At 44.6% G+C, this 26,134-nt stretch overlaps 1 protein-coding gene across 4 annotated transcripts in view; it reads left to right on the top strand.

The window, feature by feature from the left end:
- The window catches only part of Fam13c (family with sequence similarity 13 member C), a 113,446-nt gene that overhangs the window by 1,812 nt on the left and 85,500 nt on the right, over nucleotides 1–26,134 (top strand). For all 4 annotated transcript variants that reach the window (XM_028780256.1, XM_028780255.1, XM_028780254.1 and 1 more), the window contains 2 exons: nucleotides 6,656–6,712; nucleotides 8,687–8,888. In XM_028780256.1, coding sequence (XP_028636089.1) covers nucleotides 8,814–8,888 — 75 coding nt within the window. In that variant the 5' untranslated portion in view covers nucleotides 6,656–6,712; nucleotides 8,687–8,813. The remainder of the gene's footprint in view (nucleotides 1–6,655; nucleotides 6,713–8,686; nucleotides 8,889–26,134) is intronic.

Genomic DNA, 26,134 nt, shown 5'->3' with positions numbered 1-26,134 from the left:
AGAGAGAGAGAGAGAGAGAGAGAGAGAGAGAGAGAGAGAGAGAGAGAAGAGATGTCTGTGGGCCAAGATGAGGCCTGAATTCCTGGATAAATGGATAAATGGTCAGGTAACACCTCTCTTTTCCTCTGCTAGGCTCCCTGAAACCACACATTTTCTGGGCCTGATTTTTGGGATTGTTGTGCAGCTGAATTCCTAGTATCAGCCACAGTCACAGGCCCAGGGGCTTCAAGATGGAGACTTTCAGTTCCAGCTTTCACATGGTGGTGGTGGTGGTGTGTGTGTGTTTGTTATGGTTAAATGCTGGGGAGACTGTCTTGTCCTTGGATACTCCCCTAGGAGTTCTGATTGCATAAGATCACGTTACCCTCAGAGAAGTGACAGAGGTTCCTTTTAAAAGGCCATGAGTAGTGTCTGGGAAGCCATCTGGCTCATGCAAGAATCTAAGGAAGTTACAACGCACCCAAAGTGCCACAGGTGTGACACACCTCAGATGAGGGGCATCCTAAACCAGTGGTTGTCAAACAGAACATTTTCATTTTTTTGGTCTTCTCCTCTCAAGAATATGAACCTGTTCAGAGCTGTGGGCACCCAGCAGGACCAGAAGGTGCTATCCTGAGACACAGATGTAGTAGGTGTCCTGGAAGTGTTTGGGTGCCATGTTAGTCTGTGCTGAGGAGATCCTTTCCTCTTCAGTGTTTCTGAGAGGCAAAGGTCCTCTGGCTCCTGTCTCCACCCAAGTCCAGTGCCTCCTCCCTAGACCACAGAAATTCCAGCAGAAGAAGCTTTCCTTTGGTTCAGGCCTCTGGTATTGATCCTTATTAAAATGGAAATTAAAAACTCTGTGCCCTGGAAGGCACATCCAAGCAGTCACTAGAGTTTCCTATGAATTATTTTATCAGATAGTCCAATCTGAAAGGATGCGGCTTGGCCAGTTGTGATTATTTGTGTGTGTGAGCTTACGTATGGTTAAGTGTGCTGCGCATGATAATACAGTGTGTGCATGGGGGGGGCCCGTTGGAGGTCAGAGGTTAACATCCTGTGTCTCCTTTGATCTCATTTAACCTCATCTCTCACTGAACTTGGAGTTAATGAGTTAATAGATGGGTTAAGACTGGCTAATGAGCTCTGGGGATCCCCCACCCCACCCCGTCTCCATCCATCCCCAGTCCCGGCCTTCATATGTACCACCACTAGGATGGACTGACTTTAAAGTGGTTGCTGGAGATTCAAATTCAGGTCTTCATACCTGAGCCTAAGACAATGTCCAAATGAGCCCTGTCTCTCTCTCCCCAGCTGGAGGTCCAGGGAGGAGTCAGAGGAAGAGTGGAATTAGGTAGCAAGGGCAGAATCCTCTTCTTGGTTTTTCTCAGGCCTCGAAATGCCTGTGCAGATCTGGATGAATTTAATTCATTCTTTACACAATCCCCCCCATCCTCCCGCCCCCAACATCAGAGTGACCGTAGCCTTTTGTCACTTCCGTAGCATCTTTTTAAGATGTGTTGCTTTTAAAGTCTGTCACTGGGTCACTGTATTTAGATTGGTGTCTCCTGTGCAAAAAGTTCTACCTAGTAGCCTCTAAGCTTTGGTTTACAAAACAAACTGATAACCACCACCTGGAAGAGAGATTGGATCTTGTGAAAGCTATAGACCTCCCCCACACCCCCAGGCTAAGAGACTTGAATGGATTTGGATTGGAATCAGGTCAGAGGTCACTTGGGTTCTAGAAACAGTTAGAGGACAACATTTTAGAAGCATACTAGTTAAGTGGCTGGGCAGTGCTGCTTAAAAGTTTACAAGAAGCTGGAGAGATGGCCCAGTGGGTTAAGAGCACCGGCTGCTTTTCCAGAGGACCGCGGTTCAATTGTCAGCAACCACATGACATCTCTTATGTGTCTATAACTCTAGTTCCAGGGAATCTGATATCTTCACACAGATATACCTATCGGCAAACACCAATGCTCATAAAATAAAAGTAAAAAAAAAAAGTTTACATTGCAGGGCTGGGGGTGTGGCTTAGTACGCATGTAGCCCTGGGTTTGATTCCAAGCACCAAATAAAACTGGATGATGGTAGTGAATACCCTAAGTTCCAGCACTTGGTGGTAGAGGCAGTAGGATCAGACTGGAGTTCAAGGTCATCTTTGGCTCCACATAGTACGGTTTGAGACCATGGATTACAAGAGACATTTCAAAAAAACAGAACCCTACAGACAACCTGCCCCGCCCCATTCCACAGTTTCCCATCCTACCCCCAGAGCTGTATGGAGGCTGAGGCAGGGCCAGGCTGGAGTCTGCTCATCTCAGTCAGGTGATTCAGAGAGTGCTGGTGCAGGTGGTTCTGGGAAATTCCCTAAGAGGAGGTTGTGTCTTGGCAACTTCCACATCAGGGGTATGATGTTGCAGGAAAGAGAAACCATTTCTCCTCCATCCAGGCAAGCTGGGGCCTCTCTTCCTATTTAACCAGAGAAGATAACTTCCCATAGCCACACCTTTAGCTTCCATTATTCCAAGAAGTCTTGTTCTCCTGTCTCCCGAGCCTCTGGAAATACGGAGTGGCAATGTCATGTGACTTCTATCTGTGGTCTTTGAGATGTGGAGCAGGAACTAGGGAGGTTCCCTGGAGTAAAAGTCTTGGAATCTTGGGCATTAACTTGGCCTCCCTGGGGCCATATTCCTTCCTAATGTCAGGCTGGACTGAGAAGGTGTGGACTGTCATGTGGGCTATGACCTGGGCAACCCTCTCTTTTGTTTGTGTTTGGCAAAGCAAGCAAAAGTAAAAGAGGGAGAAAAGGCACAGATTGGAGTTATTGCAGCCAGGCCAAGACAATTGCAAGTGAAGAGTTCTCTGACTTAGTCTGCTGAGGAGAGCTACCGAGGAGTCACTTGCTGGAAGTGCCTTTAACATTTTTTTTTTTCCTTTTCACCATGGCCAGCCATAAGAAAAACATTCTCCATCACAGTCTGGTCCTATCCAGACATGGGATTTCAGTGACATCCAGGAAGTAGCCGTTAACTCTGCCTTGATGGCATTTTCTAGTCTGCCTAAGCACACTGGCAGTATAATGTTAGTGGCTGGGCACTTAGCAGAGACCCGCTGGGGTAGTGCGCCATCTGAAGAGCATTATCAGGGCATGCTGCCTTATCGTGAGGCTTTTGAAATTTCCTTCCGTCGAATTCACAATGGACTACAAATATTTATGCCAACATGCTATGCTTCCAGACAGCTACTTCTGAATGAATCATTATGATGGGTTGTTTTCTTTCTTTCTTTTTTTGAGTCATTTTATGTTAGTATCTAAATAACAGGTTTGCTTGTAGCGTTCTCATGCATCCTTAGTTTCAGTCGGTTGCCTTCCTCCACCCTTCCGCTCATCTCTGTGCACCCATCTTTCCTTGTCTGTATCTTCTTTTCCCTCTTGTGGACCTTCTCTAGTTTCCCAACTTCTACCCTACCCACTCCTACACAAATACACTCATATAAAAGTCAGGAACCTCATAGACAGCGTCTTTGTGAGCCTAGGCTACCTCGCCTAACATAATATTTTTCAGTTTCGAGGACCTACGAGGGAAATCAGAAAAAAAAAAAAAAAAAAAGATCGGCTCTTAAGCTCCCGTTCAGCACTACAGGATTGTAAGAGAACGCCGTGCTCCATCAGGAAGCCTCTTAGTCTGAGCTGATGGCTTTCCAGACGTGGAGAGCGGGCTCATCGCTTTCCGTGGGTAGACTCCGGTTTCATAAGTGGGCTGGTAGTGTCCTTTTTAAAGGCCCTCCCTGGCAAGGACAAAAATGAGATGCTGATTGAGGGCTGATGGTCACCTAGGAAAGCAACTGAGAATTTTCTACCCCATGCAAAGAGCAGGGATATAGGCTCTGAGGCCTGTGAGGACATCCATTTTTCATTGTTGGGCCAAGGATCTTGAGTTTGTGTCTCCTGAGTGGCAGCTGGCCATTGTTTAGGAGATACTTCTCCTCTGCTAATTTGGTCCAGCCTTCATGACCCACAAAGCACCTACCCCTCTGTAGGTTCTGGTGCTGAATTCCCATCTTCAGATCTTCATGCTTAGAGGAGAAAGCAGTAACTCACAGAGGGGAAAAATATTACCCCCAAGTCTCCAGGTAGCAGCACTGCTGAACTCTGGGCTGGGACTGTCTGTGGGTCGAAGCCTAGTTCTTAGAACTGAGGATTCTAGGTTTCTACATTCTGTGACTTCTTCTATTTTACTCTTGGAAAACATTGTCATTCGCATGACAAAGCCTACACAAAGAGCTGTGCGTGAATATGGATGACGAGCGAGAAGGTAAAACTTGGGACCTTAATTGCTCTTTTTCCTGAGATAAATAGAATGGAGTGGTTGGTAGTCAGATACTTGAGAGAGCAAAGAGGTTTAGATTATTCAGTCAAAACGAGCATTTTGTTAACTCGGCCAACTTTATTTTATTGCCAGAGGGAACAGAATATTCTGTTAGATAAAGAGGGTTCAAGTCTGTAGGTGGCCTTTGTGTAATTCACTACAAAAAGCCGTAATTTAAAAAGAGGCTGGAAGGGAAGGGAACCAGAGCTTTCCTGAGTTAATTTTGTGGGCTAATTATACAGCATTTCCCGTGATGAATATTTAAATATGCTATTGAATGTAGCATTAGCACTGTATTGTATTTGCACATATGTGTTTATTTGTTTTATTTTCACCTGCTCACTACACTGAGTTTCTCAGAATCTAGGTTTCTAAAATCTTGTATCTTTTGGAAGTAACGTTATTTTGACTGTAGATATGCCTAACTTGAGTATAACTATGTCTAACTTGAGTACAGCTATGTCTAATTTGAGTATAGATTTGTTTAACTTTTGTATAGCCACGTCTAACTTGAGTAAAGATACATCTAACTTAAGTATAGATATGTCTAACTCATCCGAATCAAGAATAGAAAGAAGAGAAGAGGGCGTTCACGCTTAATATCCTTAATAGGAATTTGATATTTCGGACATGCATTTACCTCAGTGGATTGGACATTCAAATAAAATGAACAGGTTGGTGCTTAACCCTAGAAAACTTATACACATTGGTTCAACTTTTCGTCTTGCTGTGGCGAGACAACTTGACAAAAACAACTTAGGGAAGGATTTATTTTGGCTCACAGTCTGAGGGGACGGTCAATTCATCATGGTGGGCAAGGCACAAGGCTTGAGGAGGCTGGTAATATTGCATCTAGTCAGGAAGCAACAAGAGATAAGCCCCTGGCTTGGTGATACCCACAATCAGGCCAGGTCTTTCCACATCAGTTAACATAATCCAGAAACTCTGGTTAAATTGCTGATCACTATCAACCATCACACAAGGCAAATTGAACACCTGGGAAGCAGTCAAAAGCTTAGTAAATACTTCTTTTTTCAGTTGTTTAAACTGCTCAGTTATTTTGCCTAGGGAGCAGAGTCGTTCTAAAAACCAAGGATTCTTTGAGCATCCTCTGGACGCCATCCTGTGCTTGGGAGCCACGGTGGTATCTCTAGAAAAAGGATTGTAGCTATTTTATATAGACATAGTTGTGTCTTCAGATTCCTCATGCAATGAGAAACCAAGTCAAAGCATCTCGGAGGCCAAAAGCCATCAGAACCTAAGGATGAAGAGTTGTCATTTATACCTTAAACTGAACACCGTTACAGGAGTGTGTGTGTGTGTGTGTGTGTCTGTCTGTCTGTCTGTCTGTGAATCTGCCTGAGAAGGTTCCTGTTCAGAGCTGGTACCTCCTGGCTTTGGCCAGTGAAGGATGAACAGGAATGGTAGATGGGAAAAAATGTTCCTGGGCGGGGCTGGGCGGGGCTGGGCGGGGCTGGGTAAACGGCTGGGAAGAGGAACAGAGACTCCCTCCTACTTATGGAGAATAACACTCGATTCCCCAGGGAGTTGGAGACACCGGGGATTTTTTTTTTTCAACTTGGAAGAGCCAAATCTTTTTCATTAGGCTAATTAGGAAGTCTTGTGGAAAAAAAAGATAAAGTCCAAGGCCGGTGATTGCTGTTGTGGCATGGGGAACCGGACGGAGTGCCTGATACAGAGGGCTAAGGGGTCTCTTTTGAAAGCTCTCCTCTTGGTGCCTGGTATTCATTCCTATGCTGAGAGTATCTTGACACTTTGTGAGAGCCTGTTAGCTTAGACCAGGCTGTTCTCAACCTGTGCATCGAGACCCGTTGGGGGAGGTTGACTGACTCCTTCACAGGGGTCCCATATCAGATATCCTGTATGTCTGATATTTGTGATTTGATTCACAACAGTACCTAAATTACAGTTACGAAGTAGCAACAAGATAAATTTATGGTTGGGGGGTCACCACAACATGAAGAACTGTATGAAAGGGTCGCAGCATTGGGAAGGCCTAGAAACGTTTGCTTTAGACTACCGAGCTGTGGAGGAGAAAAGTCACAGCTGCTTCAAAGTTTTCAGCTCATCAGCTTTGCTGTGCATGTCGGGATTGTATTGTTGCCCGGCAGACATCAGGAACTGGAGCTGAGTGTTGTCCTGTTTTTCTTTGGACAGTGGTGGGGATCGTTGCGGTTTATCATTTTTCCACGCTAGCCTTGACACAATTCTAGACTTTTTTTTTGCTGCTTGTATTACAGTAGGCATTTGTATCTCACAACCCATTCTCTCTTTTGCCTCAGGTGTGACGAAGATACAGTCTCTGTACATGAAGACGAAGACGACTGCTCTGGGCTGAGGTATATCTCAACCTTGGTTCTGATTTGTGAGGGAAAAAAAGAGACCGGGTGGATCTGGCATCTCGTTTTTTTTTTTTAATCCAAACATCATCTCTCTGGGGTTCTCATCTCCTCAGGAAAGTTTCCCCGCGTGTCAGCTTTGAGATCCCCAGAAGAGAGTCTTGTATTGGGAACGCGCCCTTTGTTATTCACCAAACACATTGAACGTCTCAGACTTTGTTATCGAGGGTTTCAGATTCCTACCTGAATGAGGAACAAACGTATCTCTAAAAGATGCTGTTCGTTCCTTTCTCTGGAAAGAACACGAGTAGCTGCTGAGCGATCCGCTGTGTCCCAGTACAAGCCGTACACTTTACTAGAGTGGGTTCGGTTTCCAGCCCTGGCTGGGAATGTCCAAGGCCATTGGTGATATAGAAAAAAGTTGTTTATCAGTTGGATCACCAGCTACTAACCCATTTGAGACTCGATTTTAACTGTTTTGAATACATTTATTCACACCGCTTGCTCTCTGCTCTAAGCCCACTCTCCTGACCACCAATCCTGGCGTAACTCCGCCCCCTTGCCACCCCTCCGCTTTGTGAGTTCAGTCTTCACCTGTAGGAAGGTGTGTTGGGTGGGGGCTGGGAACTCTTCCCTGCTGGGGCTTGCCTCTCTGGCTTTACGTGTCTGAGCCGCTTGGGGTGTCTGGGGAGGGAATTGCTGCTTCCTATTCCGCCTTACCAGAGCACTGTCTTGGGTGCTTCTGGTGAAAACATCTCGGAAGCAGCCGCACTCAGTGAATCGCCACGGAGTTATCCGATATTGATCATCTAAGGCGATTTATACCCTCATTTAGTTATGGCCGCCATTACTTGTATTGCCTAGCAATATGGAAAGCAAAAGGCAAAGAGATTTAAGCGGGGCAAATGGTTTCAGAGGAGAACATTACTCTTCGGGTATATATTATATGGAACTTGATGGTTGACGGAAAAAATCACAAGAACCATCCCTACCAGAACCGAGTAGGATGTGTGCATGTGAGACTGGGAATCGAACCCGGGACCTTGACTATGTAAGGCATTTACTCTGCCTCTAAGCCATATCCTTAGATCCATCTTCCTATCTTTTACTTTTTGTTTTGCGATGTGGCTAAGTTTCCCAGGCTGGCCTTGGAGCTTTTGCTCTTCCTGCCTCAGCTTCTAAAAAAGCTGGAATGGCAGACCTGTGCCTCTCAGGAACTCAGCCCTGAGGGAGCCCACACATTGAGATCGTCTGTGTTGTGTCCAAGGCATTGCTCAAACGCCTGCATCACGTCTCGAACCAAGGATTCAGCCTAAGAGACTGAGACCTGTTCGATCATTCTGGGTGTGTTTGAGTTGGTCTGTCTGCTACTCGCGTGCTGTTTAACCATAGAGCTTTAGAATCTTAATCTGTAAATTTGGGATCTCTGGACGTAGCCTGAAGGTCTCCCCTTGTGATTGTGGGAGAGAAATAGGATACCCATGGGGAGCAAAGTGTCTTCAAGTGAAGACCAGGAAGAAAGAGTGATAAAAAGAATGAAATTCATGGAGCTGTCTTCAGTTCGCTTGAGGCCCTGGGTTTCAGTTCTAGTAAACGAAACAGGCATGGTGGTACATCCCTGTAATTCTGGCATTCGGTGGATGCAGGAGGAAAGACAGGAACTGAAGTACAGGGTCATCTTTGAGTAATAGTGAGTTCAAGGCGAGTCTGGGCTATAAGAAATCCTGACTAAACAATTAAAAAAGAAATCAAAGCAAAACAAACAAAACCAAAAAGCAACAACAACAACAACAAAAATCAAAAAACAATGCAAGAATCACATTCACATTTTTGGGGGTTTCTAAGTGTATAAAATTGCCTGCACCTGGGCTCCCTTTGAAGCCAGCCTACTGAATTCCAGCAGCTGATTTCAAAACAGGTTTATTCTGGTTTCGGTGCATTCTAAATTAAGTCTTCTTTTGTTTTCTCTCTCAGAGATGAAGACAATAAAGAGAACTACCCTCAGGTGGCCGCTGGAATAGAAGAGCTCGCCCCGCCCCCGCACGAGGCCCAGCAGCATGTAGAACAGACCCTGCCGGTGGATGGAGTGCTGAGAACCAGTATGGGCAACTTCAAGTCCCGAAAGCCCAAATCCATCCACAGAGCCGAGAGTGGCCGGACTCACGGAGAAAGCCAGGTACAGCTCCACTCTCTGGTCTCATCCATGGAGAGGCCTCCCTGGGGCAAGGGCACAGCCTGCCTAGTGGGCTCGGTGCAGCAGGGTTAGCGTGTATGTCGTCTGAGATGTAGCAATACCTTCTTTAGGGACTGTGCTCCGAGAAAGCTAATATTCTGGTATCCTTCAAAACTGGCATCTTTCCTCTCTCTCATCTTTACCCCTGCCCTCTCCTCCCTTTCTTTCTGAGGTAGGGTCTTACGTAGGCGGAAGCGAAAGCCATACATAGCTGAGGCTGACCTGCTAATACTCCTGCCTTTACCTCCACCCTCCAATCATTGCAGATGTGCGGTTTGCGTGGTACTGGGGGTCAAACAGAGGGCTTCATGTATGCTAGGCAAGCATCCTACCAACTGAGCTCCACCCCCAGGTCCAAACTGGCATTCTTGAGTAGGAGATTTCAATAGGAAGTTGCACTGTGTTCTTTGGAGAGGGCTTGGCACTCATGCAGGATGATGTAGGTTTTGTGCAGAATTGGGGATTCCACTCAGTGAATTAGGAGTCTCTCGTTGGTCTCAAGTCATTCTCCTTAAGCTAAAGAGGAGCGGCTTGGCCGGGCGGTGGTGGCGCACGCCTTTAATCCCAGCACTTGGGAGGCAGAGGCAGGCGGATTTCTGAGTTCAAGGCCAGCCTGGTCTACAGAGTGAGTTCCAGGACAGCCCGGGCTATACAAAGACTTTCTCTAAAAAAAAAAAAAAAAAAAAAAAAAAAGAGGAGCGGCTTTGTACGATCAGTTATGCATGTATGTTTGTCGTGTTGTATTTGTATGCAGCTTTTGGTTTTCTGAAGTCAACTAATATTAAAATGGATGGTGAATAAAGCAGTTTACCCACTACTATATATATGTATATGTATATACTATAAAGTATATATAGTATATATATACTACTATAAAGTATATATAGTATATATATACTACTATATACTATATACTATACTATATACTATATATACTATATATATACCTATATATAGTATATAAAGTATATAAAGTATATATAGTATATATATACTACTATATATATATATAAGTATATATATACTAATATAAAGCAGTTTACCCACATATATATATATATATATATGTGACAGGAGTTTCCTATGTAACTCAGGCTGGCCTTAAACTTGCTAGCCTCCTGCCTTAGCTCCAGTTGACAATACTGGATGACAGAGGTGTATCGCCACTACACTAGTTTGCTATTTTATACGTTTAAAAACTTTCTAGTTGTCTATAAATGCAGCAAAGAAAATGATCTTTTAGTCGAACAGCCCCTGATACTTTATGTTCTTAGGAGATATTTAATAAACAGGACCTATCACAATCTCACTAGGAAGTCACATTTCCAACCCCAAGACGACATTTGTAATGTACCAAACATAACCTTTGGGATGTGGCTGTTGTATGGTTTGTTAACACTTAGGCACCTAAAAAAAATGATGTGGGAGACCCAAGGCGTGATAGGTTAATTACGTATTACTGTTAAGTCCGGTCCAATTTGCAAACTGACACCAGGTGATCTTCCGGTCAGAACAGCCTTGGCTAGGTAGCTTATTTGACTTGATTGTATGTGCCTTTGCAGTTTTATGGTTCTGGCATTTTGACCTCTTGGTTAGGCCTTTCATTTTTCAGTGACTCGTAAATACCGGTTGCTTTGTGAAGGGGAGAGATAATTATCTCAAGCTTCCACTTTCATTGTGGAGAGAGGCAGGCTCGGGAAATATCCCTGGTTTCCAACGAGCTTGAGACTCCAAATCCACTGCAGCATCTCTGCAGAGGAGGGTTCTGGTGGGGATGCAGATTCAAGACGGATTGGTCCTGGGGTGGGGATCTGATCTGATCATGGCCTAAGGGACCACCTGTGACACTTGAGGACAGCCAGCCACTCCTCCTCAGAATGCCTTCCTTCTTGCTGTTCTCTAGTGTGGCCTCAGAGAGATGACACTGTCATCACTTGTCATAAGGTGGCGATGGGGCGTGGAATTCCCAGCCTGTTGCTGAAGGTTACAGGAGCGGGAGGAGAGGAGAGGAGCTGGCTAAACTCTCGCTATAAAGCTGTATTGCAGTCCTGGTTGGAAGGTAGACCTCCCGGTAGAAGCTAAGTAGCCTGTTCTGATTCAGTAAGCTTCATTTTCAGAGGCAATACCATAGGCAAAACAGATTCCCCCAATTCTATATCCTGGTTAAAGGGAAGACCGTTTATGATTGAAGATCTACAAATAGCCCCATTGCTGTGAAAATGTGGTGTGAACATACAAATATGGGTGGGGTGGGCACAGACATGGATGCGGTGGGCACGGATACAGATGGGTTCGAAGAGATAAGGTATCACTTTTAAGTGTTTCTTTTAGCTCATGTAAGCACCTTGCGCTAAATTGTTGGGGATTACCAGTAGGTGAAAGTGACAGAGGGAGTCTATGATTTCAGAAAATTAGAGGAGCAGATCGCTAAACCAGAGGTTCTCAACCTGTGGGTCGCAGGCTCGCCCCCACCCCCCCAGTCGAATGACCCTTTACAGGGGTCGCCCATGGCTATCGGAGATCACAGAGATTTACACTACAATTTACAACAGCAAAATTACAGCTATGAAGTAGCAGCAAAAATAATTGTATGGTTGGGGGGGGTGTCACCACAACATGAAGAACTGTATTAGGAAGATGGAGAACCACTGTGTTAAGGGAGTAACCATAATGAAACCTTTCCTGATTGGGCCATTGGGTCTTTTTAGTCTTGTTCCTCCTAGTCTTGGGTTGGCTGTCGTGAAGCCATGACCTTTTTGTTAAAGTCTTAAAAATCCTACTTCACTTCACTGGTGTCACCCAGGTATACCCTAGGTCTTGGGTTTTCTTTGACGTGTCAAGGGCTTAATGTATCTTGTTCTTCACGATGAACGTGCTTGAGGTTGTTCTTGGTCAATGATCCAAAGCAGCCCTAACACTAAGTACACTCCCAAGCTAACTCTGGAAGACCAACAGCTGTCTACAGGTGACAGAAACCAAAGGAGCCGTGACAGATTGACTCCCAGTCATTTTGAAATCTGAAAGGTCCGAGCGTCCATCATACCAGCAATGCAAACAGATAGTAAAATAAATGTCTCCGAAATTAGAAAGAGTTCCTTTGAAGGGTAGTAATTAAGGCTGTATTAAAGCAGATAGGCAGCCTAGGTTCTGATTTTTTTTTTTATAAAAATGGATGGTTATAGTCTTTACACAGGAAATAATACCTTAATCTACAGCTTGATCCTAGAAGACAGTTCTAAGAATATCAGTAAAACAACCTACTAAGTGGGGGACTAGGTCTGTGTTTTTATTTAGCTCTGTAGGCCGTCTGCCCTGCTTTTAGCTCAGATATAATTGGGAAAGAATCCATTATGCAACCAGCATTGTGTTTTTTTCTTTGTTTGTTTGTTTGTTTTTTGGTTTTTTTTTTCTTTTGGTTTTTCAAGACAGGGTTTCTCTGTGTAGCCCTGGCTGTCCTGGAACTCACTCTGTAGACCAGGCTGGCCTCGAACTCAGAAATCCACCTGCCTCTGCCTCCCAAGGGCTGGGATTAAAGGTGTGCGCCACCACTGCCCAGCCTCAACCAGCATTGTTATATTTGAGAATGAAGTATGTTTTATTAGAACAGACCACTTAGTCCCACTAGGAATGTGACCTCTAATGTAATGTGAACTAACAGCATACCTCTCCGTCTGAAAACCAGTGGCTTTGGTGACTTACATTCAAATGAAAAAGGCAACAGACAGGTTTACAAAATAACTGTGATCATCCCTCACACTTAGCACTGGCTAGTAGTGTGTAAAGCCCCCATCATGACTCAGATAAACGTAGACGGAGCCATTCCATAAGGGTTTGGGTTGCAAGGTAAATGTGCCGTTTACGAGGTTTATCTCACAGGGTGGTAGAGAGTTCTCTGTGTAAGACGAATGGATTCCTTGGAAGGCAGAGGGATCGGAGCCTCTTTTGCAGCTTAAATTCTGCCTGTTGCAGGGGTTCCCCCCTCCCCCTGAACACCCACAATCATCAGCTTCTTAAGTTTAAAAGCATTGTCTTGGAAGCTGTAGAGCACTCCTGTAGGGCTGCGGTTGCAGCCGGTTTTGCGTTTTCTGTTCATGAAGTTAGAATGCACAGCCCTAAAGCTGCCCTTCAGTTTGATCCTAAGCGGTGTGTTGGTCTTAAGGGAAAGGAGGTCCCCAGCAGTTGTGGGCAGTGTGGCTTCATCCCTTACTTTTCTTTACTCTCTTAATAAACTCCATAGTCAGAAATAGCAGGTCCCAGCTGATGGGCGTGGTTCTGCAATCTTTCTTCCCTCCTGACCTTGGCCACATCCACGAGAAGGAAGTACATACAGTAAGAGAATCTGGAGGTTGTCTTTCTGTTTGAAGGTTCCAGGTTTGCATCACATTAAAATGATTTAGAAGAAGGAGGAACTTAGGCATATTTACTGATTGAAGACCCAGACCTCGGAGAGAATGCAAGACTACATCCTAAGATGCTGAAGTGTTTGAGATGCGAATGTTTCTTTGAGCTGTGGTTTTCCCTTATGCTTGCTTATTGTACTGGCTGGTTTTGTGTGTCAACTTGACACAAGCTGGAGTTGTCACAGAGAAAGGAGCCTCCCTTGAGGAAATGCCTCCGTGAGATCCAGCTGTAAGACATTTTCTCAATTAGTGAGCAAGGAGTGGGGGGAGGGCCCATTGTGGGTGGTGCCATCCCTGGACTGATGGTCCTGGGTTCTATAAGAAAGCAGGCCGAGCAAGTCAGGGAAGCAAGCCAGTAAGTAGCATACCTCCATGGCTTCTGCATCAGCTCCTGCCTCCAGGTTCCTGCCCAGTGTGAGTTCCAGTCTTGACTTCCTTTGGTGATGAACAGCAATGTGGAAGTGTAAGCTGAATAAACCCCTTCCTCCCCAACTTGCTTCTTGGGCATGGTGTTTTGTGCAGCAATAGAAACTCTAAGACACGTATCCTTTTCTCTCTTAGACAATAAGCTGTGTGGGAAAACATGGCTTGGGAAAACCTATTGAGTGGTCTGCTGAAAATCCAGGGTAACTGTTAGTAAAATTCCTTGATATGGTGGAAATCAGAGCAAGATGTGCTCTTCCTGCAGCCTGGTCCGGCTGAAACCCAGGAACAGATTGTCCCTGTTTAGAGTGTCTAATGCAATAAGCAAACACTCTTCCCTAAGAAGGGGAACTGACGCAAGGCATGGCTCATCCCTCCAAGTGTTTTATGAAAGATTAAAAGCGCTTCTGTTTTGAGTACTGCAGAAGTCAGAACATCCGTCCCCCACAACCTGAAGTGGGAAGATGAGGTTTGGATGGGTAGAAGCAACTTCCTGTGTTGGCACTCCAGGCTGTCCAGAGGGCATTCAATTTTAGTGTCAGGAGATGGAGTCTTCTCTTCCTCATTCCTCACCATCTGGCACCAGGCTGCACCCCATCCGTATGTCCTCCCCTCTGGTGGCTATTTTAACTGGATACAAAAAGTAGCAGGCTCTAAGGAGAGCTTTTCCGCAGAGAGCTATGGACTGCCAGCCTCTCGCTAACCCACTTCCTTGGGGAGACCAGCTGTTTGGTCTGGCATATATAATCATTGGTTTCTTCCATTTGGCTGCAGTAGGTGTGTTAAGAGGCTGGCACGCGATCCAGGCCTGTTTGTGATTTTTTTTCATTTTCATCCTTCTGCAGAAAGGAAGAAAAAAAAAAACCCTTTAAATGCTTTGAGGCAAACTAACCTATTAAATATTTACTGTATTTCTCTTTTTAGAAGATGTAGTTCTTACTGGGATCGACTCTAAATTAAGAGAAAGATAGTTTTCATTCTGTGCTGCTGTCTCCTGCCATCACAAACAACTAAGATGCTATCTCAGTTAGGGTTTTACTGCTGTGAACAGACACCATGACCAAGGCAACTCTCTTAGGCACAACATTTCACTGGGGTTGGCTTACAGATTGAGAGGTTCAGTCCATTATCATCAAGGTGGGAACATGGCAGCATCCAGGCAGGCATGATGCTGGAGAAAGAGCTGAGAGTTCTACATGTTGACCTCAAAGCCACTCCCCACAGTGACACAGTTCCTCCAACAAGGCCACACCCACTCCAACAAGGCCACACCCACTCCAACAAGGCCACACCCACTCCAACAAGGCCACACCTCCTAATAGTGCCATTCCCTGGGCTAAGCATATACAGACCATCACAGATGTTCTTTCTGGTTATGGGTCTACCTTGAATGCTGTTCTTTTCTTCCTCCCTGAGTCAGTTGAGAACTCGGACACACTGTGGTTCCCTCATGTGCCTTCATTTCCTGTAAGATCTTCCTGGGTCAAAAAAGAAAAATGGACCATTGATTTCTTCGTTTTCTTTCTGACAAGAGTAAAGCAGAGGGGGCAGCACAGCAGATTGGAGCCCTGGTGAGTTGAGGATTCTTGGAAGTGAGGTCAGGAGGGTTGACCTTTGACTTCTCTGGTATCCTACTATGGCCCCTCAGATTCATAAGTTTATCTTTTAATTAACAGCCTCCTAAGTGACGAGCAAAGCTGATGAAATATATTTCTAGAAAGGAATCTGGGATGTCTGTAAAGTAACTTTATCACTTTGGTGTTTATTTTTAGCTATTTTATTGGGTTCTGACGCCTCTACCTCCCTTCCAACCCTTATTCCACCGTGAGGCCTTACAACCCCCAACACTAGGTAGGAGAGAGAGAGGTTGGAGGGGAAAGGGGCATAGATCTCTTTCAGCCAACAAAATAGGCTTCCTGCTGATTAGGGCCATTGGGTTCCTCCGGGGCAAGTCCAATCTTTGTCATCAGGAAATCAAACTCCTTCTCATTTCTTTGCTCATGAACAATTTACAAACTGCAGTAAACAGGAACCAGGAGCAGCAGCCACCACAGGCCATCTCGGAACTGTTTCATTTGTACCCTCTCCAGAGTCCCCAGAATTAAACTATCTGCAGCTGGCAAATATCACACCCCTGCTAGTGCAAGAGGCAAATCATAATCACCTGCTGTGAAGCAGCCTCTTATCCCACACCTGGGATTATAAGTATATCCATATAACTTGGTTTTTAAAGAAACCAAAATTCTAACTACATCGCTTTTTCAGAACAGACAAATGCGGTATTCTGAACGGTATGAAGGAATCTTAAGAGCTAGGCTTCACTTGTGTATGCATTAACTCTGAAAAATGTTAAAAAAAAAAAAAAGATACTCAAATGGAATTTTGTTTTGAGCTTAAGGTCTTAAGTTTGCTAGCAAAAGGAAACGGCATTGTTATGCTTAGAGCCACATTGGCTGATGGATGCAGTGTAAATTTCAGAATTTATTTTAAAACATGAAAAAGAGTACCTGGGGCTATGGAATAGTGGCAGAAAGCTGGCAGATAAGCATGTGAGAGGCCCTGGCCATCCCTAGCCCCTCCCTCCCTCCCTCCCTCCCTCCCTCCCTCCCTCCCTCCCCCCCTCCCTCCTCTTCCTCCCTCCCTCCCCTTTCTCCCTCCCCCCTCCCCTTCCTCCCTCCCCTTCCTCCCCCACCCCCCACACACCCCGTGCAAATCACACACGAGTGCATACTCACAGAACTGGGAAATATTGATGGTCCCTGTTGAGTGTAGTCATGGAGAATGGTGAGAACTTATATTCGTGTGCACACAGTGGGGAATATTTAACAGAGACGCAGATTGTTCCCGTACAGAACAACTGTTCAAGTTTTCCCCTTTGTCCCTTATGCATCTTTTGTAAATAATATCTAACTTAAGCATTTTCTGATCTTTATTAAGTTATGAAGACAGTTTCTATATTGCGGTAACCTTATAAATCCAACCCAACGTCAAGAATGATCAATACTTGAAAGAAGTGGGTCCTCTGTGCGGCTGCCCCACTGCACCTGCATCCCTCCGTGGGGTTTCAAGACTTGATGCTTCCATCCAAAGGTTCCTTCAATAAACCCCAGAGACAAACATCTGAGTAATCGTGTATTATTGGCGGAATAAACTGAATGGCCCGTAGGTACACCGAAGATTAATATTGGTTGTCAAGTTGACAGGATCTAGACTCAAAGGAAACAGCCTTTGGGCGTGTTTGAAGTATTATCTAGGTTAAGGTGGAGAGACCAGCCCTGAGTGCCATCTCATCGGTTGTTAGGATGGAGAGACCCGCCCTGAATGCATCCCATTGGTGGTTAAGGTGGAGCGACCCACCCTGAGTATCACCTCATTGGTTGTTAAGGTAGAACGAACTACCCTCAAGGCCAATCCATTGGCTGTTAATTAAATGAAAAAGAGAAAGGTGCCTGTGAAACTCAAACTGTGTGTCAAAATAAGCTCTTCCTCCTTGTGGCGTCTATCCCGTGTTTTGTCACAACAGTAATATCTCCTGATCAAAGAAGGAACGGATACAGGAGTGGATGGATGTGGGCTTGCACGCCTCCTTAATCATTGGCTTTCTGTGTGACTTAGGGAATCAAAGCCACTTTCTTAAGGCACCTAAGATGAAGATGATCGAATTTCTCTCAGAGGTTTTTGAGGATTAGGAGGTATAATGAGAGAAAAGGCTCAGTGCTCCCGCACTTGTTTAATACCCAGAAAGGCCTGGGGTCCATCCCTACAAGTTAAACATAAAACAGATAAGGATATAAAATTACATGTTTAGCAACTTTTAGGGGTGAGGTACAAGTAGTTTATAGAATGCTTTATTTCCATTTGGCTGAATATATATTAAACCTCAGTAAACAAATACCTTGAATTAAACTAGGCTGCTAACCCAACCAACAACCTGAAGCTTTAGTGATGTAAACCCACAAAGACGCACTTCTCCCATGTGCTTTGTAGCCTTGGTTGATTGATGGGAGGGCCCTGTTCCCTGAAGTTAGTCAATAAGCTCTGTTTAGAAGAGTGAGCACTTCTGGTTTTGAGTCTCAGAGAAAACGGATCTGGAGGTTACTATGCCAACTACTCAAAGTCCCAGAGCTTCAGGGCTACACAGACGTTGTGTTCTCTCATAATTAATTATCCAGAGCTGGTCATAGGCTACCCTGCTAATTACAACCCTGTAATGCACTGGACCAGGACGAAATGCTCTACACAATGCTGTGGGGATAGGGCATGAGTGATGGCCAATGGCACAAATGACTTTCATGTTGTTTGTTTGAAAGAGTGTCTAACCCAAAGAACACTATATTAATTGGCCTTTTTCCCCCCTGTCTTCTGGTCCTTCAAAATACAGAAGTATCAATGATGCTAATGGCAAAGACTAGAAGAGAAAAGAACACTAATTAGCTTCGTTGTCATGTTATATTATTGAAGGAAGAGCTCAGGTTTTCTGAAGCGTTCCATCAATTAAGCGTTCCCTTTATTATTTCGAGGATCAAGAAAAGGAAGTCTAGTTTTAACTACTCTCCATAGCCAAGTGAAACTTTAGAGTCCACAAATTTTGCTGTTTTATCCAGAGGGCAAAAAAGTGGTCTTAGTTACTTGGGCCATGGCAACTAACCTTTGGATTTAGGGACCGCTGTGGGGTGTGTCACGGCTTGGAAGCATTTTAAAATTTGATATAAAAAGACTTCTGATAGGATGGTTTGAACATCTGTATATTTGTGTACCGTGACATCGGGGCTCCTACTTATCAACACGTGACAACCCGCACCCTCCCATGCTTAGTGACATTGTCAAGAACTCATTCCTTTGACAAAGTAGAAGATAGTTTAGTAATCACTGACACAGCCTGTTCTGCAGCTAGGAAGAAAAGATGTTTATAAAGTCTGGACAGCAGAAAAATAATGAGCTGACATTTTGGATAACTAAGAATTGCCAACCTAAACGTTGTCAACTGTAGTTAGGTCTGACGGTGAGATTATGTCCCTTGCAAGCCTGCAGTTTGGGGCTCTGTGCTTTCCGGAAAAGTATAATTGCCAGATTAAATACAGACTGACCTACTAAATTTAAATTTCAGATAAGTAATATTTTTAGAATAAATGTGGTCTAAATATTGCATGTTATATACTTAATTAAACTACTTAGCATGAACTCCAGGTTTATCTGAAACTTAAATTCCTATATTTTATTTGCTAACTCTGTGAGCCTATCAGGAGTGAGCAGTGTGGTATTTGACCAAAATACCTCTTCCAAAGGTATGTATGTACAGTTGTACCTCTGTACACTCCAGCTCTGGCAGAAATTAGAATTTTCTGAGCAGGGTCTGGAGAGATGACTCAATGGGTAAGAGCACTTGCTGCTTTTGCAGAGGACCCAACGTCAGATCTTAGCACCCACACTGGGCAGCTGTTCGCAGTCTCCTGGAACTCCAGGTTCAGTAGATTGTACTGCCCTCTTCTGGCCTCTGGGGGTGCTGTACTTACATGCACATAATTAAACCTTTAAAGATTTTTGTCTGTCTTTTGAGATTAAAGGTGATCTAATAAGGGGACAGTGTTAGTTAGGATTTTATTGCTGTGAACAGACACCGTGACCAAGGTAACACTTATAAAGACAACATTTAATTGGGGTTGGATTACAGGTTCAGAGGTTCAGTCCATTATCATGGTGGGGAGCATGGCAGCAGCCAGGCAGGCATGGTGCTGGAGAAACAGCTGAGAGTTCTACATCTTGAGCTGAAGGTAAACAGGAGAAAACTGGCTTCTGAAGGCAGACAGGAGGAGGCTCTCTCTACACTGAATGGCGCCTGAGCATAGGAGCTTCAAAACCCACCCCCACAGTGACATACTTCCTCCAACAAGGCCACACCTCCTAATAGTGCCACTTCCCGTGGGCCAAGCATGTTCAAACCACCACAGGGACACAATAGTTTGTGGAAATCAAGAGTTGTTCCAGTGTTTGTTTGTATGTATGTATGTATGTATGTATGTATGTATGTATCTCTATCTATCTATCTATCATCTATCTGTGTGTCTTTCTATCTATTATCTATTTGTACATCTATCTATCACCCATGTTTATCTATCATCTATATCTATCCATCTATCCATTCATCCATCCATTTTTTGTTAAGAAGGCTGACTTCCGTGAGCTACTTCTGTATTAAAATAATAAAAAGTGACACACTTTCTGCCACAGAACGATAGTACCATGTTCTGTGCACTAATCCTATTGAAGATATGCAGCCAGCCTGATCTTGCTGGTTTTGAATCCTGCAGTTTTTTATTGAGGCTTGTGTTAAGTCCATATTCACATGTGAGGACCGCTGGACTCTTGGAAGTACCGGTCCCATAGCTGCCTCTGGCATAGCTATCTTATCGATCCTCTGTGATCATGGTTAGACTTGGCTTTCACATCCAACAGATCTTGACTTTGTCTGCGGTGAATGTTCTTGTCATCCACGACCCTCCCAACTTCATTAATTGATAAGCTGCGCTCACAAGAAGCTATGATCAAGGAGGAGGTAACTGATTTCTGATGCTACGTGCGTCTCTGTGACTCCTCCATCTTAACACTGGTTGACGGTGGCTTCTACTCCGGGTGTCTGTGTACAGCCTTGTCTCGAGTGTCAGAAGCAATAACTCATTTAAGTCTCATAACGACCCCTGGAGGTCCATTGGATCTCATGGTCCCTTTTTTTTGCCATGGAGGAAATGGAAGAACACAGAAAGTTCATTTGCTCCAGGCTGTAGCAGTTAAATAAGAGGCTGAGAAGGGGAACACTAGATGGTGACATCTCTTCATCTGATTGTATTAAAAGCTGACTTGGGCTGATTATTGATTTGGAGGCCACATAAGACACACAAGGAATTATCAATACCCATAATAAATAATCTCTTCTGTGTTTGCATGTGTCTAGAACGTTAGAGGATAAAGCCTGCCTGGATTCAAGAGAAGGGGAATCCATTTCTAGAAGATTAAGTCTAATAAATAAATACTGCATTATTTAAGTGTACAGATGTTTTGCCAGCCTGTATGTCTGTGTACAACATACATATCTGGTGCTCACAGAGGCCAGAAGAACGTGTTACATTCTCTGGAACTGGACTTACCATTGTGAGCCAGCGTGTGGGTGCTAAGAATCGAACCTTGGTCCTCTGGAATTGCAGTCAGTGCTTTTAACCACTAAGCCATCTCTCTAGTTCCAAGGTTGAAATTTTTATGTGAAAAATAGTTTTTTTGTTGTTGTTGTTGTTTTGTTTTGGTTTTTCGAGACAGGGTTTCTCTGTGTAGCCCTGGCTGTCCTGGAACTCACTCTGTAGACCAGGCTAGCCTCGAACTCTCAAACTCAGAAATCTGCCTGCCTCTGCCTCCCAAGTGCTGGGATTAAAGGCGTGCACCACCACCGCCTGGCTGTTTTTGTTTTTTTAATTTTTTTTTTTTTGATTTTTGTTTTTCAGCTTACAGTTACAGTCGCTCATTGTGTGGAAGTCAAGGCAGGAACTTTAGACAGCTAGTCACATCATGTGCACAACGAAGAGCTTAGAGAAATGAACGCAAGCATGCTTGCTTGCTTACCAAGGTCTGATTTTTAATAGACCCAATGTAGGTGGACTTCCTTGGACCTCCTTGTGTTTGTTGAGGAGAGATGGGCCAGGAATAGAGAGATACACCAGTGTCATCAAAGAGCCTTCGTAGTATGCAAATACTACAATTTGGCACTTTCTATATGACAGTTCTGAGGCATTATGGAGGTACTTGTCTCTCAGGTAGTGTCTTAGTTAGGGTTTTACTGCTGTGAAGAGACCCCATGACCAAGGCAACTCTTATAAGGACAACATTTAATTGGGTCTGGCTTATAGGTTCTGTGGTTCAGTCTATTATCGTCAAGGTGAGAACATGGCAGCATCCAGGCAGGCACAGTACAGGAGGAGCTGAGAGTTCTACCTCTTTATCTGAAGGCTGCTAGGAGAAGACTGGCTCCCACATGGTTAGGAGGAGGGTCTTCAAGCCCTACACCCACAGTGACACACTTCCTCCAACAAGACCACGCCCACTCCTACAAGGCCACACCTCCAAATAGTGCCACTCCCTGAACCAAGCCTATTCAAACCACCACAGGTAATGACCAGGGCAGTTCGATTTACGTGTGGCGCAGGAGCAGAAAGTAGCAAGATAAGTTTCTGTTTATTTCACACTGCGGTAATTCCGTCTGTCTTTATGCTTCTGGGAGCTACTATCTGAAGAAGCTGACACAGGCTGATAACTGGTTGCTCAAGTTTAAGCAGTGGTGTCGAGGATGAAGAATGAAATCTGAAGTAAATGGTGACCAGGTAGACTGTGTGACCTTTAAGGTCTGGCTTTCTTAAAATTACAGATGTAGATGACACACTGCCCCGGGCATTAATTTACCACCAACGTGGGTCGTGGTGAGATGGCAAGGTGCAAAGTTCATAGACATTAAAACTAGGTTTTGAACTATCAGAACATCCCAGGGTATTCTCTCACCCCCGCCCCCGACATACGACAACTTTTTACAAGGTACCTTGAGGCACTCTTGTCACCATGATGCCAAGAGATGAGACTTGTGCTTGTGTCTAGGATGGGTGTTTAATCCATCCAGGAGGAGACAGTGATATCCATAGCCATGGCCTTCCCGACCTGTCTGGTGGAAGCAAAGTTTGTCACTTTGCTTGTATTTGGATCCCAGTGTGGCACCTCTGGTGACCTGTCTGCAAAGTGAGGGATGACCTACTTGTAAGTCCTTGTGGAGATTAAATGAGGTAATCCTTTAAAGCCCTTACCACAGTGGGTGGAACCTGGTAATGGGTGATAAGAGGTCAATAGGTATTGAAATATGAGCCAGGTACCATGGCGGTCACATCCTAGTATGCTGTCACTGCAATGAGATGGAAATGAAGACATCTTTTCCTCTCAGGAAGATGCTGGCGTTCTGTGGTCACAGTTACAAGGAATCATTAGAGTCATTGGTTTGGGCAGGGTTTGTGTTTCTTTTAGGCAGTGCGCATGCCAGTGGATCCGGTTGTAAAGCCAGACAGGAAGAGCTTAACTGTGGCATTTGCACCACTTTGATTTGGCAGTCAACAGTACTCCAGCTTTGCTCCTGGAGCGAGAGGCAACCAGGTATCCCAAGGGTTCACTTGTGACTGTAAGGGTCTCAACCTGGTATGAGATCGTGAAGCTGTCCGCCCTGCTCAGGAAGTCTTTGTCCCTTAAATTATGGCTCCTCCTTGGCTTAGCACGCAGTTAATTGTGTTTTCTGTTCAGCTATTGAGCTGGGACTTCTTCCTCCAAAGATAGAGATCTGGATGAAGGACAGAGGGTCATGGATATGGGACCATATGGGCAAGTTCACCTAGTGGATCAAATTTATGCAGTAAGAGTTTCTAAGTGGAAAATCTGAGAGGGAAGGAGGTTTCCAAAGCCGAGGGAATACACTGTGCATAAAGAGAGCACTGATGGTGTACAGAGGGGTCCCTGTCACGTGTCACTTGTCACATCTGGACTGTCATACATGGAGGAGAGGCGTGCATGTGGCTGGACTGCAACACCCAGTAGAGGCTGCACCATAAGGGCCGTGGGTTCTATCTCTCCTACTTAGCTTCAGCTACCAGCTTGACAAAGCCAGTTTTTATCGGAGGGGGCATCCGTTGAGGAATTGGATCCATCAGAGCGGCTTGTGGGCATTTCCGTGGTGGCAGTTTCCCGGACTCTTGATTGATGTAGGAGGCCTCTGCTCGCTCTTCTGGTGCCATCCCTGGACAGGTGGTCCAGGGTTATGTATGTGAGCATGGGCCGCAGGGAGCCAGGCTGTAGGCAGCATCCTTCATGGTTGCGTGAGCCACAGAGCAAGGCAGTGGGAGGCATCCTTCACGGTTCCTGCCTTTGCTCCTACTGGAGTCCCTGATCCGATTCCCCAAGGTGATGGATTGTGACTGATGATCAACTCAAGTAAACCCCCTCCACAGTCGCTTTGGGTCATGGTATTTATCACAGCAACAGGGGAGTGAATTGGGTCAGCGTCTGAGTGATTTCTTGTCCAGGATCTTTTCAGACATTTCCTAAGTCTGGGCCTTGTTGTAAGAGGAGGTGTCTTTGCAAACCCTCCAGAGAGTATATCATTCCTATTTTGACCACCATGATTCAGATCTATGCTTAGAGAATTTCTCATAGGGAAAAAACAATCAGACCCCCACTCTCCACTATACAAAAAAGAAAAGGCCAATGTTTGCTTTCCCACCTTCCCTATCAGGTCATGGGCCACCTTGGATTTGGTCACCTGCCTCATTCTTGGCAATAGAATGTATAGCTCATAGAAGGGAGTTCTGGGGTGGAGCCCATGCAGAAGCAAGTGAGATCTGAGTAGACGCAGTGGTCTTAGTGTGTAGTGTAAGCATGGTACAGTGGTGAATTAGCTACTTATCAATCACATGGTCTCATATTTTAGAGTTCAAATACATGTGTTTATATACATACATACACACATCTATACATACATATGCACACACACACATATATATACATATACATGTAGACACATACACATATATACCCACATATATACACACATATATACACACATATACACACATATACACATACATATATATATACATATACACATATATACATACACACATATACGCACATATATACACATACACACATATATATATATACACATATATACATACACACATATACACACATATATACACACATAAATCATTTAGTTTTTTCTTATCGTTTCAAGACTCTAGACCCTTCTTTCATGTCGTCGTTTTGAGACTGCAACTGTGTTAATTACATTTCTTTGTTTCTGTGACAAGTGTAAGGAAGTTCTAGGTAGTCATGGAGTGAGGCCCACGAGGCAGCCAGCCACACTGGATCCGCAGGCAGGGAGCAGAGAATGAATATTGTACTCTGTTGGGGTGATATTTTTAAAAGGCTGAGTTCGTACTCTCTTTGCCTGTTCCCTTTTATCCACTCCAGGGCCCCAGCCTGTTGGTGCTGATGTATGGATCCAGGGCAGTCTTCCTACCTCAGCTACCAGAGTCGAGATCATCCCTCACAGGCTGGCTTAGAGATGGTCTCCTTTTGCAATTCTGAAGCCTGTCAAGTTGCTAGTCAGTATGAACCATGATCGATTCATGGTTTGTTTTTTTTTTTTAGTTAAGTCAGGGTCCGTTTATTAATATTTTTAATTTGTTTGAGATTTAATTTTTTAATTTGTATTTTATACCGATGGGTGTTTAGCCTGTGTGCATCTGGCTCATCAAATGCACACACTGCCTGCAGAGGCTAGAAAAATTAATATTAGAGTTACTGAGTGTTGAGAGGGTTTTAAACTCTATAGGTTCTGAGAATCGAGCCCAGACTTCTGGAAGAACAGTCGCTGCTCTTAATCACCGAGCTATCGTCTCTCTGGACCCTGTTAATGAATTTTAACCAAAAAAAAAAAAAAAAAGGACGCTCAAAAATGTGTCCCACTAAATTATTCATGTGAATAATTCATCAGCAAATAGTTACTGGGTATCTGTTGCAGATCTTACAGTGAGCAAGTCCTTCGAGAGAGGGGCCCTTGTGAAGCTTTCATTTCTACACCTGTCTGTTGGTTGGCAGTAGCAACCCCCCAGTGTAGAGAGTGAAACATCATTCTAACAAGGCCATACCTACTCTAACAAAGCCAACAAGGAAGATTGCAAGCTTCCCTATCATAGATTTGCTTCTGTTATTCTTGGTATTGCTGGCCTGCTGTGATTCTGGCCTCTTTAACCATCCCCCAACCCGCCAACTCCTATGAAAATGAGCTTGAAGCATGGTCTATACGGTTACAAATACTGGGTACCATCATCTCAGCTGCGGGTGCTGTGTTGAGTGTTATGGTGTACGCTCCTTTTTCTTTCACTTGAGCTGGCGTGTTTCTGAGTGAAAGCCTTCCGTAAATAAGAGGCAGTACGATGAATATTTAGATCTCCTAGCTTTTCTTAGGCTTTCCTGTAAACCCACATCAACAGCTCTTTCTGGGCTGGAGAGATGGCTCAGTCAGTAAAATGTTTCCTGTGCAAGCATGTAGACGTGACTTTGGATTCCCAGAATTTGGGTGGAAAGTTATGTATGGCAGTGGGCCTGCCATCCCAGCTCTTTGGAGGCAGAGACAGGCAGATCCTGGAGCCAAGCTGGCCAGCCAGCCTTGCCTCAGGGTAAATCTGTGAGAGAACCAAATTCAATAATTAATGTGGAGATCAATTGAAGAAAGCACTTGATATCAACCTCTTGTCTCTAGTCTCTTTATGTGTCGTGGCTTGAATATGC

This window comes from Grammomys surdaster, unplaced genomic scaffold (genome assembly GCF_004785775.1).
Source record: "Grammomys surdaster isolate TR1022 unplaced genomic scaffold, NIH_TR_1.0 367, whole genome shotgun sequence".
Lineage (NCBI taxonomy): Eukaryota > Metazoa > Chordata > Mammalia > Rodentia > Muridae > Grammomys > Grammomys surdaster.
Note: the sequence above shows the minus strand (reverse complement) of the source record. Positions and strands in the feature narration are given on the sequence as shown.